The 18,630-nt window shown below is 43.7% G+C and overlaps 1 protein-coding gene across 3 annotated transcripts in view; it reads left to right on the top strand.

The window, feature by feature from the left end:
- Positions 1–2,512: 2,512 nt before the first annotated feature.
- The window catches only part of ZFC3H1 (zinc finger C3H1-type containing), a 46,772-nt gene continuing 30,654 nt past the window's right edge, over positions 2,513–18,630 (top strand). Inside the window, exons 1-9 of one of the 3 annotated variants that reach the window (XM_064166651.1) lie at positions 2,513–3,239; positions 7,278–7,697; positions 9,637–9,695; positions 9,951–10,149; positions 10,363–10,589; positions 12,147–12,270; positions 13,881–13,978; positions 14,913–15,116; positions 17,156–17,320. In XM_064166651.1, the coding sequence (XP_064022721.1) occupies positions 2,657–3,239; positions 7,278–7,697; positions 9,637–9,695; positions 9,951–10,149; positions 10,363–10,589; positions 12,147–12,270; positions 13,881–13,978; positions 14,913–15,116; positions 17,156–17,320 (2,079 nt within the window). In that variant the 5' untranslated portion in view covers positions 2,513–2,656. Of the gene's footprint in view, positions 3,240–7,277; positions 7,698–9,630; positions 9,696–9,950; positions 10,150–10,362; positions 10,590–12,146; positions 12,271–13,880; positions 13,979–14,912; positions 15,117–17,155; positions 17,321–18,630 lie in introns of all 3 variants that reach the window. The other 2 variants (XM_064166650.1, XM_064166649.1) reach the window with 2 other exon arrangements.

Genomic DNA, 18,630 nt, shown 5'->3' with positions numbered 1-18,630 from the left:
ACTATCAGATTGGGGAACAGAACTGTAAGTAATTTAATGAAAACAGTAACATTAAAATGAAATATATACAAATATATACAAAATCAGTATTGAACTGAACCAAAATCATTACTGAACCCAGCCTCCTTGATGGCAACTGCATCACACTCACCACTGATGCTGTAGGCAGGCATTGAGGAAGCTCCAGACTCGACTTAGTGGCAGATGGGAACTGGATTCAGGAATACACATATGGAGACTGAAGGTGGAACGGAGAGAGTCCTCCTCAGACATTGGCCACTGAATAAGAGAGCTTGAGCTTGACTCTCTTGATGCCTCAGCTTTATACTGACTAGGAGGCACAGGGAATGCAACACCTTGGTGGTCAGTTTAGGGTCACCTGAGCTGTCTGCTCCTCCCTGTGATAAAAGGAAAGAAAAATAAAATCAAGGAGTGCTGGTAAAGGGCCTTGCAGCTCAGATGCACACTTTAAAGATGTCTGTAGCAAACTCTAAATGCCAAACTTTGTACAAGTGTTTGTTTGTAGCAATCAGTTGAACAGCTCTAATGCGTGAACATAAATAACAACCTTTGCAGAAGTCTTTGTTTGTAGCTACTAGTTGGAGATTTGTGATATGTAATCTTGAAAAGGCCCAGGTCTGCATTCTTTTGACTAAGGAAAGCAGGAAGGAGATAAAGGAGAAGCAGAGATATCCTGACTTCAGACCAATAAAGCAATCAAGGGAGGCCTGCTGATCAAAGATGAAAAACCCCTGAGAGGAAGACTGCTGGCCTTCATCCCAGATGGGGGTTGGGCTTGATGCTCTCTTTGGGTACCTGCCAACCCCTGACATGCTGTGACCCTGTGGTCATACAGGATACATAAAAAGCTCTGGCTGTAGAAAACATTAAATGACCACCCAAGACCACAGGGTGTGGGGGGTGTGTTTGTGGAGCCAGGGCAGAGAATGAGAAAATATCTCTGTTAGTGAGCTCCAAGAAATAATTGTGATAACCCCACCTCTTGTCATGAATACATATGCTCTTGTAACATAAACTGAGGCTGGTGCCAGCACAGGGTGTGCAGGACTGGCAGAGATATCCCCCCTGTCACCTGGCGCTGTAATGAACATATCTGCCTCCTAATTCTGCTTGAGTTGTGGGGGTTGTTTCACAGGTCACCTGCAATGGCAGCCTTCTGCTTTCTTCACTCTTAACACAGTGCAGAAGATTTAGCTGTGACTTTGGTCTCCAAAGGACCGAGTGTAAGCAAGAGCCTTTCTGCATACCAGTCCTTGGTACGAGCTACAAACATCAAGTGTCATCACTACTGGAGGCTGATACTGTCTGCATGGGTTTTTGCACTTCAAAAAGTGCAGCTACTTAGAGGGGGCTGAAAAGTAAAACTACAGAACATAACTGGTTCTGTTCTAGCTTAAATCAGGACAGGAGGACGGAGCCAGGCTCATCTCAGTGATGGCCAGTGCCAGCACAAGGGGCAGTGGGTGGCATACGAAGTTTCATTTACACATGAGGAGGAATTTTTTCCCTGTGAGGGTGCCAGAAGCCTGGCACAGGCTGCCCAGGGGGGCTGTGGAGTCTCCCTCTGTGGAGCTCTTCCAGAGCTGCCTGGATGTGTCGCTGTGTGATCTGCTGTAGGAGATCCTGCCCTGGCTGAGCTGTGGAGGTCCCTTCCAGCCCCTGACATTCTGTGATTCTGCTACACCAAACCAAGATGATGCAAAGTGTTTGGAACAAGGAAAATTAAGTTTGGTGTGAAAATTTAGAGCATACAAAGGACGTGCATTACCCATTCCCTAAAGAAAATCTAGAGAGAAAGGCAAAGAAGAAAAATAGTAACGTGATAGTGAATTTTATTTTTCACAGGCTCAATGGATGTTAGGGGTTGGAAGGGACCTCTGGAGAGCTTCCAGTCCAACCCCTGCCACAGCAGGAGCAGAGCATCCAGCGCAGGCCACACAGGAGCACATCCAGACAGGGTTGGAAAGGCTCCAGAGAAGGAGACTCCACAGCCTCTCTGGGCAGCCTGTGCCAGGGCTCTCTCACACCCAAGAAGTTCTTCCTCACATTGAGCTGGAACCTCCTGTGCTGCAGTTCCCATCCCTTGCCCCTTGTCCTGAGGCAGGGCACAGGTGAGCAGAGGCTGTCCCTGTCCCTTCCTTCCTGACCCCCAGCCCTCAGCTCTTGACAGACATTGCTCAGATCCCCTCTCAGCCTTCTCCTCTGCAGCCTAAGCAGCCCCAGGGCTCTCAGCCCTTCCTCATCATCTTCTGCGCAGAGTTTCTTCCTAACATCCAGCCTAAAACCCGGCGGATCGAACTCGCACCGGCGTCCGCCCGGAGGCCGAGCCAGGAGCCCTGCCCGCTCCGCAGGGCCGGCGCTGAGCGGCGCCTGCATTGCCCAGGGCACCCCGCGCAGCGAGCGCGGCCCCGCCGCCGCCGCCTCCCTGCCGCACGGCGCTCTCGCCGCCCGGGAGGGGCGGGCCGTGCTCTCGCGAGAAGCTGGGCGGGCTGGGCCGGAGCCGGGCGGGCGGCGGAGGGGCCGCGGCGAGGCGTGGGGCCGCTCTGCGCAGGGAGCCGAACCGCCCGAGCGGCGTGGGGGCCTTGTGCTGCTGCTGCTGCGCTCTGCCTCGCTCGGATCGTTGGCCTGGGCCTCCATGGCGGCCGCGGAGGCGGCGGCGGCGCTGGATCCTAGCAGACTCTCCCCGAAGGAAGAAGGGGAGCTGGAAGACGGCGAAATCAGCGACGATGACAACAGCGGCTTCGGGCCCTGTGGCAGCAGCGGTAGTTCCGAGCCCGGCGGCGGCCTCGTCAGCAGCAGGCCGTACTCAAGACGCAGGCCGCCTCCTGGCCTCCGCGGGGACATCTCCCTTTCCTCATCCGGTCGACCCTTCTCCCGTTCGCGGCATCAGCCTCCGTCGGACATGGGCCACATGCACGGTCACGGCGGGTATCGATCCAAGGACTCGTTCCGCTCCCATCCGCCGCCCATGCCGGCGCCGCGGATGCCGCCGGGTTCGCACTCCGACACGGGCCCCCGGCTCTCTTTTTGGGAGCGAAGCCACAATGCTCTGGACCAATTCCGTTTCCGTGGCCGGCCCTACAGGGGCGGAGGGCGCTGGGGTAGGAGTCGAGGCGGCGGCGATCGGGGAGGCAATCCGCCCGGGAGGCCACCCGGTGGCGGAGGCGGTGCCGGATTCAGTAGCAGTCAGGGCTGGAGGGAGCCTTCGCCTCGGAAGTGTATCCTTGAGACGTGAGAAGGAGCGGAGACGGGAGGGCCGTGGTGCTGGAGTGGGCCTGGGTGTGTCGGTGCCGCGCTACGTGGCCGAGAGCCCTGGGAAGGGGCCCTTTTTTCTCCTGCTTTGGCATTAGGACTCCTCTAGGGGTAACGGAGAGGGAGGAGGTTCCCCTCCCAGTCGCAGGGGTTGGCTGAGGCAACAGGCCCTGCTTTTCCAGGAGAGGCTTCGTGGAAGCCGGATTAGTGCCGTGACCTGGTTGCAACCTGGCCAGTCAAGCCTCATGTAGGGAGAAACCTAGAAAATATAGCCCGAAACAAAGCCTTTCGTTGATTTGGTCCCGGGTGGCTGATTTCTAGCCCGAAGTGCAAATACTGTGAAGTGGGGTCAGCCTTTTGTGTGGCACTTTTAAAGCATGTAATTAAAGTGTCAGAGTCGTAAAGCTAAACCCCTAAGCTTGTTAAGTTCCCTTATTGGGCAATGTGCGATAGACTTTTTTTCGGGTTTGCTTCCAGCCCTTAAGAGGCTCTTTTCACGTAGTCGAAACTGACTTTAAAGATAAACCTTAGCTGGACTGGGATTGTATGCACGGAATGTGGTTTATGTGGGAGTTTGGTTAAAAAGCTCCGTTTCTCCATAAAGCCATATTCAGCATTCCTTGCAGATAGTTCACCACAATTGCTTCGGTGACTTTTAAGAGTTATATTTTTTTTATTTGAGGATTAGGAACTGCAGAACTGATGGATGAAGTTCCCATTTTCCAGATTCTTTATAGTAAAGAAAACTTAATGAGTGCAAAGTGTAACTTGGGGGAAGTCTCCTACCAAAACTTGATGCAACTGCGTTGTTGCCTGCAACTGAAAATATGGACAAATGAAAAAAAAAAAGAGCAGCAACAAAAGCTGACCCCAGAGTGAGAGAACTCCTGGTTAAAACCTGTTCTCCAAAGCCTCGCAGTGCTTTATTGTCTTTTGTACAAACAGGACAGAATGTGTGGTGTTTGCTTGAATGTGTTGGTTAATAACAGGAACAGGATTTTTTCCTACTTGAGCCAGCACTTGAGCTTTTCAGACTTACTTGTTGGAGCCTTGTGATATGTTACACACAAGGTTACTTAGCCACGTCTTTACTTTGCTTTTGAACGTGAATGGGGCATGCAAACTAATGATGAAGAGATGGTTTTTCTTTAGTCTCATCTGGTAAAGTTGCAGCATTACTGAAGTCTTCATAAGAATTTGTTGTTCAAGTATCTTAAGAGGCAGTGAGCGAAGATGTTATTTGCCCAACAGTAAGACTGTTCTGGTGCTGAAAATAGATATTGTCTCTTAATTTGCAGTGATGCTCTGAGTGCTAGAAAATGGTTGCTTTCTGTGCATCGTCTAAATTGGTAGGACAGACAGGTCATCCTAAGCAGACCTTGCAAAGCTCGTTAATTCTCATACAGACTCTTCCCTTTTCATTGAAAGAGCATTCAGAAAATGAGAATTCTTATTCCCCCCATTGTTAAGAGCACACTTCTGTTTTGTGGGTGATAAAGCTTCTAATACTAGTGCCCTTTTAATAAGTGACATTCAGTTGTTTATGGATCATACGGTTAAGCAAGGCTTGTGATTTTCTCTCAGTCTTTCTATGGTTTTTTATCTCCTGGCCACCTGAAAGAGTCGCTATTACAGTCTTCCTAAATATTGAGATACCTTCATATTGCTGATTGTGAATGAAGTAGAGATGTAGTTCATGGGTGTGCGATTTGAGAGGAGACGTGAACATTGACTGCCACAGGGAGGCTTGTGGCCAAGAGTGGTGTTTGGAATTCCTCCAGGAAAGCAAAATAATTGTCTGCTAATAGAGATGGAGTTTTATCTTTATCCTTGGAACTACTACTTTGCACAGTGCCTTGCAGGAGTAGTATAGATGTAAATGGAGTAAATGATGTGGTGGAACATGAGTTCTTACCACTTTTCTTTGGGTATTGCCTTTTAATAGACTTTTGCCTTTGAATTCCTAGCAACTCAAACATGAAGCTGTTGGACAGCTGTTCAGCAGAAAATTTTGCATAGAGAATTGTGGAATTTTAAGTCTGACATAGAGGACCAAAATGCAACTTTCTATTTCTGTTGAATTCCAGGCTCTTCACATTGTACATTTTTCTTCACCAACTTGCCCAGTTTCTTCAGCTGGTCTCTCTTTTTTTTGGTTGTAGAATGAAGTTTCTCTTGAGTTGATTGAAGGATGACTTGTTTTTTTTTATGTGTGTGTGCTTTTCTGCCTTTGATAGCACTCCATGTAATCTTGCACTCTGTGTGCACAATCACATTTTGAAAACTCTTATATATGTGAAACAATTTCTGAAGAATAGCGTTGTGGGAGCTCTGGCAGTTGTATCTTCCTGAGCACAGAAACAGAGTCTCAAAGCTTTGCCTTATTACTCAATTCTAGATGACTCCAGAAGCTATTGTAGTATTTTAATATCTAATATACTTTATAAATGATCTTAGGTCACTTTAATTAGCTTGGGGTATTCCTGTGACTGACAAGATCACTAAGGTAGTTGTCTTTTTGGAAGTAAAAATGTGTTGGAGTTAAATTTGGCCAATATACTGCATGCAGATCTTGGTATTCTCAGCATATTTATAGACCAGTGCCTTCTGGATTTTGTGAAGCTTGTGGATTCAGAGGACACCTGTTCTTGCTTTTAGGTTACTGCATTTATTGTTTTAGGAGATGACGTTGGTGAAAAAGCATTTCACATAACCGGGTGTGAGTCAGCTGCTGTCACAGCAGGGTTAATACTGAAAGTCAAATGAGTCAAACCGGACTTGGTAGCCTAAAAGACCTCCCCTGGAGCAAGCGAACTTCTAGTAGTGAGCTCTTTTATTCTCTCTGCAGTTGCCTAAGAATATTTTCATTGCTTGCCTTGGACAGCATGTGAAGAAAATCTATCCCTTGGGCACGCATAGGCAGCCTTTGCTCTGTAATTAGCTATTTCCGCCCTTCTGAACATTTTTGGAATGTTTTAATTGCTATTCTTCAGTCACTTTATTTCTTTCAGTTTCTGTGCCTTGCCTTATTTGCTTAGCTGCAGTTACTGCAGTGTGTAATTGTGCTGTGCCTAGACTTAGCATTTCATGAAAGGATGAAATCAGTGAGGATAAATTTAGTCGTGTGATGATGTTTTTTTCAGAAAGGTGGGAAGTTAATACTTGAGTTACAAACTCTGCAAGTCTGACTGCTCCTTTGTGATGGAGAGGCTACTGCGTTCAGTTTTGGGCCCCTCACTTCAGGAGGGACATTGAGGTGTTTGAGTGGGTCCAGAGAAGGGAAGAAAGCTCATAAAGAGTCTGCAGAACAGTTCCTTCGAGGAGTGACTGAAGTAACTTTAGCCTGATGTAAAGGAGGTTGAGGGCAGACCTTGCTGCTCTACAGCTACCCAAAAGGAGATCCTGGCGAGGTGGCAGTTGGTCTCCTGGCGAGGTGGTGGATGGTCTGTTCTCACAAGTAACAAGTGTCAGGACAAGAGGAAGTAGCCACAAGTTGTACCAGGGGAAGTTTAGGTTGGACATCAGGAGAAATTTCTTCATTGATAGGGTTGTCAAGCACTGGAAAAGACTACCCAGGAAAACGATTGAATTAGGGATGTGGTTTAGCAATGGATTTGGTACCAAGAGATGAATGGTTGAACTCTGTGATGTTGGTCTTTTCCAGCCTAAACACCTCTATTATTCTTACTGTTACTGCTGTTGTTTCTGGGATAATGATGTGAGCAAGAGACAAAACTTCTCAGTAATTAATGAAATTCTTGTCATAAATAGGATATTTTAAATTGTTCATTTGGGATGATGTTGATTTACTCTGTCAGTATATACTAATGGATACAGCTTTTTCGTGCTTGGTTGTATTTATAGGGGATATTTTTGAAGCTAGCCTTAAGGTAAATTTAGAGTGCATGGGAATGATCTTAAATTCTGTTTCATGAAATTTAGTCTTTGCCACTGTTTTAAGGTTCTACATGTTCTTTTCATGTTTTTCTTGACGAGTGTTTCAGCCAAAACTTTTGGAAGGTCCCCATCTAGAAAGCAGAACTACTCCTCTAAAAATGAAAACTCTGTGGAAGAAAGTTTTGAAGATTTGCTCTTGAAGTATAAGCAGATACAATTAGAGCTTGAATACATCAATAAAGATGAAAGACTGGCTTTGAGCAACAGGGAAGAAGATGAACAACAGAGTGATGATAAAGCAGCAGACACTGAGGACCAAGTAACTGTAGAAAATGACAGTATTAAAACAGATGCTATAAAAGAAGTATCTCCTGAGGAGAAAAATCCGGTTATGGCCTTTCAGGCATTTGAGTTGAAACCTCTCAGACAAAAACTGCCTACTCCAGCTGAGAGGAGCAGATTGAAAAAAGGCAAAGAAGGAACAAAACAGTCATCACAAAAATCTGATGGCACAGAATCCGGCCAAGGTAAATACCTGTAGATTTGCTTTTAGCTTGTAAACTTCTTTTTGCTTACCATTGCTTATCATATTAGGTATTGGGGAAGATGAGATACTGCTTCAGTTAAAAGCATGAGGACAAGGCTTGAAGGCTTTAATTGCTATTCAAAGCAGAAATCATTTGCTTCCACTGTAAAAAAATTGGGGATTTTTACTTCTTTTTTTTTTCCAGAAGCAAAATGTAGTTTGGTTTTAGCTGAAAAGGTATTTAGAAGCACCTTTTGCTGCATTTCATCTTTCTTATATGTTGTGTGCAGTGTAACAAGCTTTATATTTTTCACCAGAATCATTTTAATCATTATTGATTTCTTTTTTTTTTTTGTGAATAGTGAAGAAATTATGGCCCAGAAATAGAAAGCAATGGTAGGAGAAATGTAGCTAAAGAGTAGAAGTAAATGTTTTCTCTAGGTAGTTTTGGACTGCAGGCCAAAGAGCATAATTGTTCAGATGTATGAATGAGTTAGCAAGTTACTATGTCCAGATGATGTGAGGTGGAAGTCCTTGACCTTACTTTTGGATCTGTAGGAAAATAAAGCAGTTAGCTTAAATTTCATATTCTGAAACTACATCTGGTTGTAGTACTTGTTCACCATGGGAAGGGTGTGCTTGTGGGTATTACTTATCATCTTCTGTTAGCTCATTTGTGAATGTGTGCCAGCTGTCGAGAGACAAAGTAATAGATGGGTGAATTAGAAGTACCAGTGAGTAATAAGTAGGAATATAAGGAAGGGAGGAGTGGGGCACTGGAAGTCAGAGTGATTTATACATAACTTCAGAATGAGAACTTAGAAAGGCAAAGCCTATAAAGAAACTGGTAACTAAAAAAACTGGTAATAAATAGTAAAATCACTGCATTTTTAGGTGTGTTTTTCTGCTAATGCCTTTTAATAAAAAGGTAAAACCAGGTGCTGGTATTCTTTAAAGAGGTAATATGTTTTTTTTATTGGGAGATATGAGGGAAAAACAACAGATCTTGACTGCAGATGAATAATCAGTAGCCTTCAGAAAGAGAACATAGCAAGGCAGGAGAAAGAGAACTGCTTTAAAAGCCAAACAATGTTCCTACCAGTTTGGATTGTGGGAAGTAATCTCCCCATGCTCCTCTTTCCTCTGATAAACATGTACATGTATGGTTATATAAAAATGATCAAGTTCTGTTTTAGCTGTCAATTATACTAATAGTGATGAGCTCTAATTAAATTATGTACTAACATAATATACCTTAGGTATGTTTGAGGGAGCCTAGATCCTTCTTAAACAAGACCATAGGGATGGAGGCCCATCCTAGGGGGATGGACCTCAAATTGCCACAATGTTGTATATAAAATACATGTTAATCTGTATATACACATCATATTATCAGGTGGATATTTGGCTTTTGGACACTCAAGGAAATTAATATATCAACATCTTAATATTTGGGAGGAAAGCATTACTGTTTCCTACCCATTTGCATAGGAAAAGAGAGCTTGGAAACTAGATTTAATTCTGCATAAGACTGACCCGTTACTCAAAATAGCTGCCAGTGGAATCTGAGATGCTCACAACGGCAGCTGATACGAGATGGTAGCTTGAAACAGGTGGCCAGAAGTCTTCTTTTCTCCTTGTCTCCAAATCTGTTTTTCTGCTTCTTGGGGATTTCCCAACCTCAAGATACCATTGTAAAACAACAAATCTTGCCTTAGGCTTCTGGCATCATGGTGGTGTGTATTTCATCAGAGCTGCCAGGTTTGTATTCACGTTGGTCTATGTGATCTTACACATACAGCTGCTTTTCTGTTGTACAGTGTGCACCAATGAGACTGATAAAATAATGTTTGTGTGGGTTGAATCCTGCATGTTGCTGCAATGTATTTCTGTCTCTGAGAAACAGCTTACTCAATATGGTTCTGTTTTGGAAGGTACAGAAGACAAAGGACAAAGTTCAGCACGAAAGCTTAGCAGTTCAGATGTGACATCTGAAAAGGTAAGAAAGTATTCCTCTGTAGATGGGACATAACTGCATTAAGATACTCTATGGCTTTTCTTTAATTGCAGTCTAGAAGTGTTTCAGTAATAGAAACAGTCCATTCTTAAGGAATGATACATACCAGTACAGTAGGATTTTGTAAGCTTTCTCTTGGTAAATAACTTTGGGACAGACTTAAACTTTCAGAAACAATTCAGTTATTAAACACTTCTTTACTTTTTTCCTCTCGCTTTATTTTCTTTTCTTCTAAAGAAGCTGCTTGATGATGAGGAAGAGATGTCTGAATTGCAACTTAGGCTTCTTGCACTACAGTCTGCTAGTAAAAAATGGCAGCAAAAAGAACAACAGGTGATGAAGGAAAGCAAGGAGAAATTAACAAAGACGAAAAGTGTTACACAGAAAGTCAAGGCCAGTACAAAAGCACATTCAACCAAAAAAACTAGTGCTACAGGTAAGAAGTTTAATATTGCTGAAATGACTATCAATGACTTGACCTCAGAAAAAACCAAACCCCCATAGTATGTTGTGTGAAACATTGGACAGTGAGCCTTTCATCCTTTTAAAACCCCATACATCTACTGAAAGCTCTTGAAGAATCTAGGATTGGGAGGAAGCACTTAGGTAAGGTGGAGTTAATAGTGTATTGTGCTTGCTTTTTTTAAAGCCAAGCAAAATTTGAGAAAACAGCAGACAAAGACATCAAAGAAGATGCAGCAGCAAAAGGAACAAGACAGGCGTCAGAAAGAGGAAGATTTGAGGAAACAAGAAGAGGAAGAGGAGAGAAGAAAGAGGGAAGAAGAAATCAGAAAAATCAGGGACCTCTCGAATCAAGAAGAGCAGTACAATCGATTTATGAAGCTAGTTGGAGGAAAGAGGAGATCAAGAAGCAGGGTAACAGATTTTTTTTTATATGGTGTTCAGGTGTTATATTTGGGATCCTTGAATGATTTCTGCCTTGTCTCTCTTGGTTCTACATCCCTCCTTCCCCACCTCTCCCTTAAGAAGTGAAAAAAAAGCTTGAAAGTATTTCAGTGTTTTAATTCCTTGCTAGAAAGACATTCCCTTTGGGTTTGGTAAGATCAGTTTTGTATGAGTTGTATGTTTGCAAGCAAAGCATTTCCCTCCTAAAGATATTTTGGACAGTGTGATCAAAAAGCAATCTTATTTAATACAATCAACCAAACTTGCCTTTCTTCTCCTAGATTGCAGTTTTTATCTTCATGTTAAACAACTTCAGGGGTCTGCTTTCAAAGTGTTGCCTGAGCTTTGGTTCCTTTGTATTATTTTTTAATTGGTCAATGTACAAAATATGCTCAGGGTCACAAGGTAATTACTTGAGCCTCATTACAGAATGGCAGTTTTGTCACATTTATGAAGGCAGAGTTCCTTCAGTGGTCATCGTGCTGCCCTGGTAGGCTGTCTTCATTGACTCATCTTGAGATGAGCAGGAGGCACTTGAAGCACCAGTGTTCTGTCTCTAGTACAGTGCATTACAGGAAAAAAAATTACTGTTTGTTGTCAGCATTAATTCTCTCATCTTGGAAGCAGTGCAGCTGCTGCAGCTAGGTGCTTCCAGTGCTTGGAGCTATTGATGCTGTGAGGACAAATGAACGAAACTGCAACTAAAGGAACTGTAACTCCCTAATTGAGGTTGTGTTATAGGGGAGTCTTATTTATAATAATAAGTAAAACTGAGGCTGAAAGTGTGTAAGTGTAAGCAACAGAAATTCTAGAAGCTGCCAAAATATCTCCTGTATGCCTCAGAGGCACAATTTGAAGAGTCTAAGAAGTCATAACTTACCTGTTCTTTACATTTTCTCCATTCACTGAGCATCTGCAGGCATCTATGTAGCATTAGGCATTCTTTGAACAATCTGATTTATTAGTTAACAATCTTTGGGTGTTTTTCAGTTTGGTATGTGGCTCCTGGGACAGTAAGAGGATTCTCCATCTGACACATCAGTCTTAGGACAACCTGTACATGTTTAAGCTAAACACCCAGCCTTTGGCATAGCGAGGTTGATCCTTGTGTAATTTTGTGTTGTTTCTACAGGAGTAGTTCAGGTGCCCTTGTTAATTGCCATGACAAATTAACAGAAGTAACAAAAGCACTTAATTGTTTCAGTGTTTCAGAAAATACATAACCATGGCAACTTACCAGATTTACAATGACCTAATAGATGCTTAAAAACTGCTTATATGTATCCTGACACCCTCCCTCTCCCTCCTCCCCTGCAAGAGATAATTTGTCAAGTCACTGACCGCAGTGAATTTGATTTAAAGGTAGTTTTCAGGTTGCTTTTTTATACAAATTAAGTAAATTTTATTTATAAAGCAATTAGAAGACAATGTTGTAAGGGCCTATTTCTATGATGCCAGTTTGAGTTGGTTTTCTCTACAAGAATAACATATGGGCAGCTAAATAAAACACTTTTTTGGTGTGCTTAGTCCTCAGATACTGACCTGAGATGGTCTCTGGATAAACCTTCAACAGACAGCGCAGGAGGCATATATCAGTATGATAATTATGATGAAGTTGCTATGGATACAGATAGTGAAACTAACTCTCCAGGTAAGACTTAATTGCAGTTTTTTAATGGTGGTTGCTAAAAATACTTTTTAAAATAGGAAGTGAGCTGTCATTTTAGAAAGGAAGTCTGTCTTTTGAGGTGTGCCACTTTAAAGAACTAACTTTTTAGGCTGAGCTAATTGTCTTGTTTCTGGTTTTCTCTCCTGTCTCTGCTGTTTTAGTATTTTGAAGGTCTTCAAGGCTATATTCTTCTCACTGCAGTACTGTAGAGTTTCACTTGTGTTTCCAAGCAGCTGTGGAGAAATAGTTAGGGTCCCCAGGGTGTTGACTGGATAGACAGCAGCTTTGGAATTCAGGGCCTGGGAGTCCCAGTGGACTTCAAGTAGCATATGAGTCAGCAGTGTGGCTGTAGGTGATAAAGGCAAACTGCAGCCTGAGTTGTAGCGCTGTGACTGTAATGGATGTGGGGTTGAAGTGAGCTGTTAAGCTCTGAGACTGCATCAGTTTTCTGGTTTCATGGTAGGAGAAAGGTAATGGCATCCCAGGGGTTTATAGAAGAGCTTTTTTTGACTGGGGGAAGCTGTTTCAGGAACGTTTTTCATACATTTCATTGAGGACTGGAGCACTTGAGTTATGGGAAGAGAGTGGAAGAGCTAAATTTGTGTTCAGAAGAAAAGGCTAATGAAGGCTTTTGCTGCTGTCTTCAACAACCTAGCTTACAGTTACAGAAGACAGAGCCAAACTTTTCTTTTGAGTGTGGGACATAAGGACAAGGGGCAAGAGTTAAATTATAGCAAGCTAAGTTCTGCTTAGATACAAGGGAAACTTGAACAGAGGATGCTCAAATACTGGAGTAGGCTACCTTGGGTATGTTGTAGAATCTCCATCCTCAAATATACTTGGAAACTGGACAAAGCCCTTAAGAACTTGACTTTGGGGACAGCCTTTCCCCGAGTGCTGTTGCTAGGACATATGCCTTACAGAGGTTTCTTCCAGCCCAAAGAAGTTGCTAACTCTGAGTTTGAAGTGCATTTGAGATATTCAGGTTTCCTTGTTTCATCTCAACATGTGATGTGTTGAGAACTTAAACACTTTATTGATCATGTTTATTCCTCTTGCTTTTCCCCTTCCTTTTTCTCTCTTGCTGTCCTCTCCTTTCTTGTTCTTCCTTATACATCAGTTTGCTAAAATACTGCACTTGCTGTTATCAATATGTAAGCATCTGAAAGTGTAGTTTTGTTTCAGGATTCAGCATCAGCTGTGTATTTGGTCTGCTTCTGTCCTAATTTATGTTGTATTTTTGGTAGCCAGTAATTGAAAGACTGAGATACCCAGCCTAAGAAGGTAGATTCCTACAAATTAAATATGAGGGCTCTATGATTTAAAATCATTGCCTTACCTAACTAGTACTGTTTGGCTGTGCTTGAATTTTGTGTGTGAAACAGAAGGAGGACAAGCAGCTACTCTTGTTACAGGTACAACTGTAAGAAATCACTGTGCTGTGTCTGGTGTTACCTTTCCAACTGGTGCATAGTATCACATTTGTCTCTTCCTTCTGCTTCATTAAATTGGTTGAGGTAGAAGCATGAGTTGATGTTGAGTAATAATCTCTCAGGTTTCTTACATGCAAAACTTTCATGTTTTAATTGCAGCAGCTTCTCCAATGCAGCCTCCTTTCTTTGAGTGTCCAATAGGATATTTTCCACCTCCTGTACCACCAATTTCCTTGCCACTGCCACCTCCAATTCCAGTAAGTAACCTTGAAATGAGTGTGGTTTTGAAACTGTTGATAAATCTCATTTTGTAGCATATTTCTCATGCTAAAGTTAGGATTAAATTTAGATTCTCTCTTTGATACAGATCTCTCTCTGGTGATTTTCTTGATCAGATGGACTTGTGGCTGCTTATTTAAAACTTTATTTCAGCTATTGTTTAGGCTGATCAAAGGGAAGCTTTCCCAATTAATTTTTTCTCTTAGTTATTGGACTTGTGCTATTTTGTTACAGAAAGCAAAAATTGTCTGAAGAATGTAAGGAAAAGAAGAAATTGGAATTGTTAGTGCAAGGCAACTTTGTCTCTTATCTGCAGGCCATGGATGTAGATTTGCTTATTCTCTGACCTGTTAGCTGGGATGAGGGGGAAGCAACCAAAACCACAGCTCATCAGAGCCCTTCAAACGTTGTGCATTTTGAACATGTGCTGTCTGTTTTCTACCTAGAGGTCCACATGGAAATGGAATTAATGTGTTTTTTTTTTCCTCACTGAATAATTGGTACCCTTTTTAAAGCAGTAGAAAGTTGCCATTCCCTGGCCATGACAGCTTCTGAATTTTTGACCGAGAAATTGTTACCTTGTCAGCTAAGACAAATTCATAAAGCTACTTAAGGGCTATTTTAGTAGCAGTGTGAACTAGCTTGTCAGCCATATTTCTGTGGCTATACCACCTTTGGTTCTGGATTCTCACTGACTTCAGTTTTTGTGTCTGCACTACATCACTGTCCAAATGTAACCTTTCAGTTAACATCTTTGAGTAATTACTGTTTTGCAGCAGCCTTTAACAGTGATCTAAATCTACTCCAGTTTGAATTACTTTTTAAACCATGCAATAATTTAGCTCTCAGTGTCTGCTAAATCATAAGGTAGTAGTAATTCTCATGTTTCACACTCTTTTTTTTTCATCTCAGCCTGTACCATCTTTGAGCCAACTTTATATGGAGGGTATTCCTTGTGTATCTCTTGAGCCACCTCCACCTCTCCCACCTCTTCCCCCTGAGGAACCTGAACAGCCACCAAAACCTCCATTTGCTGATGAGGAGGAGGAAGAGGAGATGCTCTTAAGAGAAGAATTACTCAAGTCTTTAGCCAACAAACGAGCTTTCAGATCTGAGGTACTCCATGGTTTTTTGACTGAATTTCTAGATAGCGATTGAGTGCACCCTCAGCAAGTCTGCAGATGACACCAAGCTGTGTGGCACAGTTGACTTGCTAGAGGGCAGAGATCCATCCAGAGGGACCTGGACAGGCTGCAGAGCTGTGCCCAGGCCAACCTCATGACATTCAACAAGGCCAGGTGCAAGGTCCTGTACCTGGGTTGGAGTAATCAAAAGCACAACTCTAGGCCGGGTGGGGAATGGCTGAGAGCAGCCCTGAGGAAAAGGCTCTGGGAGTCTGGGGTGATGCAAAACTCCACATGAGCCTGCAGTGTGAGTGCAGCCCAGACAGCAACCCTGTGCTGGGCTGCAGCAAAAGCAGTGTGGGCAGCAGGGCAAGGGAGGGGATTCTGCCCCTTGGCTCTGCTCTCTCCTCAGGCCCCATTTGCAGTCCTGTGTGCAGTTCTGCAGCCCCCAACACAAGCAGGACATGGAGGTGCTTGAGCCAGTGCAGAGGAGGCCACCAAGATGCTGAGAGGGCTGCAGCAGCTCTGCTGTGATCACAGACTGAGAGAGTTGGGGCTCTGCAGCCTGGAGAAGAGAAGGCTTGGAGGAGAGCTTGGAGTGGCCTTGCAGGATGTGAAGGGGGCTGCAGGAGGGCTGGGGAGGGACTATTGGCAAGGTCTGGTAATGAGAGTATGCGGAGGAATGGGTTTGAAGTGGCAGAGGGGAGATTGAAAGTGGATGTTAGGAAGAAGTTGTCTACAGTGAGGGTGGTGAGACACTGGCACAGGTTGCCCAGGGAAGTTGTGGCTGCTTCCTCCCTGGAAGTGTTCAAGGCCGGGTTGGATGAGTCCTTGAGTGACCTGTTCTAGTGGGAGGTGTCCCTGCCTATGGCAGAGGATTGGGACTAGATAATTTTTGAGGTCTCTTTCAACCTAAACCATTCTGTGATTCTGTACTACTACACAAAGGCCCTGCTAAAAAGGTGGTCCTCATGTGTTTGACAGGCTTCCATTTCAGTATTGAAATGTGGCAGCAGGGTCTCCCTGGAGCCTCATCTTCTTCAGGTTGAGCAACCCCAACACAGCTTTTCCTCATAGGATAGGTACTTCATGACTTGAGCATTTTTGTGATGATCTTGATCAGACCTTAAGTATGACCTGCTGAGCAAGGATTGCAGGCTTTTGTGTGCTGCCTTTCTGATGACAAAAAAAATCACTGGAATTTCCATCGATTTCCACAAGAAACAGAAGGAGAATGGCACTCAGAAACACCAATTTAATTGTAAATTGCAGCTCATCCTTTATTTCTGAAGGAATTATGAAACTTGAAGGCACTGAAAACTGAGCATGTTCATGGGAATGGTGATTTTAATATCTGGGAAAAAAGAACCCCAGCTGTCAGTTAGGAGCCAAGACTTTGTTTCAGCCTTCTAGCAAAAGGAGCTAGAGGTGTAGTTTGTTGGTTGTGTTTTTTATTTCTCTGTTTTGGGGTTTTGGTTGAAGCAAGAAGCAAAGTGTGTGAAAATTCAAATTGGTTTTGGTCTTGTTGAAAGATGATGGATCTTTTGTGGCTGACCTGTGGTTAACTGGGCTGTGTTTGTATGCCTTTCTGATACTCCTGCAGAGTGACAGGGTTTGGATTAACCAGGCTGGAAAGACCTTCAAGATCATCACCTCCAACCTATTACCCAAATCTTGCCTCTTCCTTTCCATGCCTGAAACATTACATCTTTATTCATAAGCAAATGCTTGAATAAAATAAGGATGACTCAGGTAGCTGGGAGGAAGAGGAGGAAGTAAGCCACCCAAACAGAACTGACATAAGAATACTTAAGGAAATAGCTTTTACCTGAGGTATTATTTAAAGATGCCAATATAGATGGTCTGCTATATGCCAAAATTCCAGTGTGTATGGAACAATGTAATTTATGCTTATGTCTTTTGGACTTGATTCCAGAGGTCTTTTCCACCCTGGTTAATTCTGTGAGTCTGTCTTCTACAAGCTTTGTGAAGTGTATAGTTTTCTGATTGGGTTTTTGTTTTGTTTTATAGGAAACTTCAAGTAACAGTGGTCCACCTTCCCCTCCTGTTCCAGACAATTTGCAGTCCATGCCAAGAAGCAATCTGACTGCTGTCAGTATTAATACAGTGTCTCAGCCACGGGTGCAAAATACAAAGTTCGTTAGAGTGCCGAGGGCTCCTCGAGCAGTGATCACCGTAAGGAACTGTTGGTGCTTTCTCTTAATAAGGCTATGGGTAGAGCTTGTCCTTAGTAGGGATGCTGTGATGAGATCTCACCCTAACACTTCACAGTTGCTGTTCCTAAGTTCAAGGTTCTGCACCTAGGTAGGGGCAATCCCAAGCACTGGTATGGATTGAGCAGTGACTGGCTCAAGAGCAGCCTTGGGAAGAGGGACTTGGAGGTGCTGGTGGATGAGAAGCTCAATATGAGCCAGAAGTGTGCACTTGCAGCCCAGGATCTGGTTGTGTTTCTGGGCTGCATCAAGAGGAGCGTGGGCAGCAGGTCAAGGGAGGTGATACTCCCCCTCTATCCACTCTGATGAAACCTCACTTGGAGTACTGCATCCAGTACTGGAGCTACTATTACAAGAAAGATCAGGAGGTGCTGGAAGGTGTCCAGAGAAGGGCCACAAGGATGATCAGAGGGTTGGAGCTGCTCTGCTGTGAGGACAGTCTGAGAGAGTTGGGGCTGTTCAGTCTGGAGAAGAGAAGGCGCCCAGGTGACCTTATTGTGGCCTTCCAGTATCTGCAGGGAGCTACAAGAAATCTGGGGAGGGACTTTTTAGGCTCTCAGGTAGTGATAGGGCTGGGGGGAATGGAGCAGAGCTAGAAGAGTGTAGATTCAGATTGGATGTTAGAAGAAGCTCTTCAGTATGAGGATGGTGAGAGCCTGGAAAGGGTTGCTCAGGGAGGCGGTGAAAGCCTCATCCCTGGAGATCTTCAAGGCCAGGCTGGATGTGGCTCTGGGCAAGCTGATCTAGTGTGAAGTCTCCCTGCCCATGGCAGGGGGATTGGAACTGGCTGATCCTTGTGGTCCCTTCCATCCCTGACAATTCTGTGATTCTGTGAAATGAAGGTGAACACGTGGGGAGGTAATGGTTTGTTTCAGTAACATAATGTCTTTTATCAGCTGTGCTGTTGAAAGGTTGTAAATGTTACAGCCTTTCAACTGCAACTGAAATTCAGTACCTGATGTTAGTGCTGGTTGGCTTAGTTACAGCAGATAGATGAATACCTTGTGTTTGAATCAGCTGCCTTGGCTGCTCCCTCTTACAGAAGGGGTTATAGAAACAAAGCATTTTGCATTCGTTAATAACTTTTTAAAGTAGCTTGGGATATGGAATGTTTATTCCTCCATCTGGGAAGTAATAACAGCAGGCACAAGCACAGATTTGGGGTTGCCCTGCTGGAGCAGCTTAGGTCTTTTAATGCCAGGAGCCAGTGATAAAAGAGGTGTATTGGGCATCTGAAGATGAGAAGGATGGAGTGCTTTATCTGGCTCTTAG

The sequence above is a fragment of the Pogoniulus pusillus genome, chromosome 27 (assembly GCF_015220805.1).
Source record: "Pogoniulus pusillus isolate bPogPus1 chromosome 27, bPogPus1.pri, whole genome shotgun sequence".
Lineage (NCBI taxonomy): Eukaryota > Metazoa > Chordata > Aves > Piciformes > Lybiidae > Pogoniulus > Pogoniulus pusillus.
This window is presented reverse-complemented; position numbering and strand designations above follow the sequence as displayed.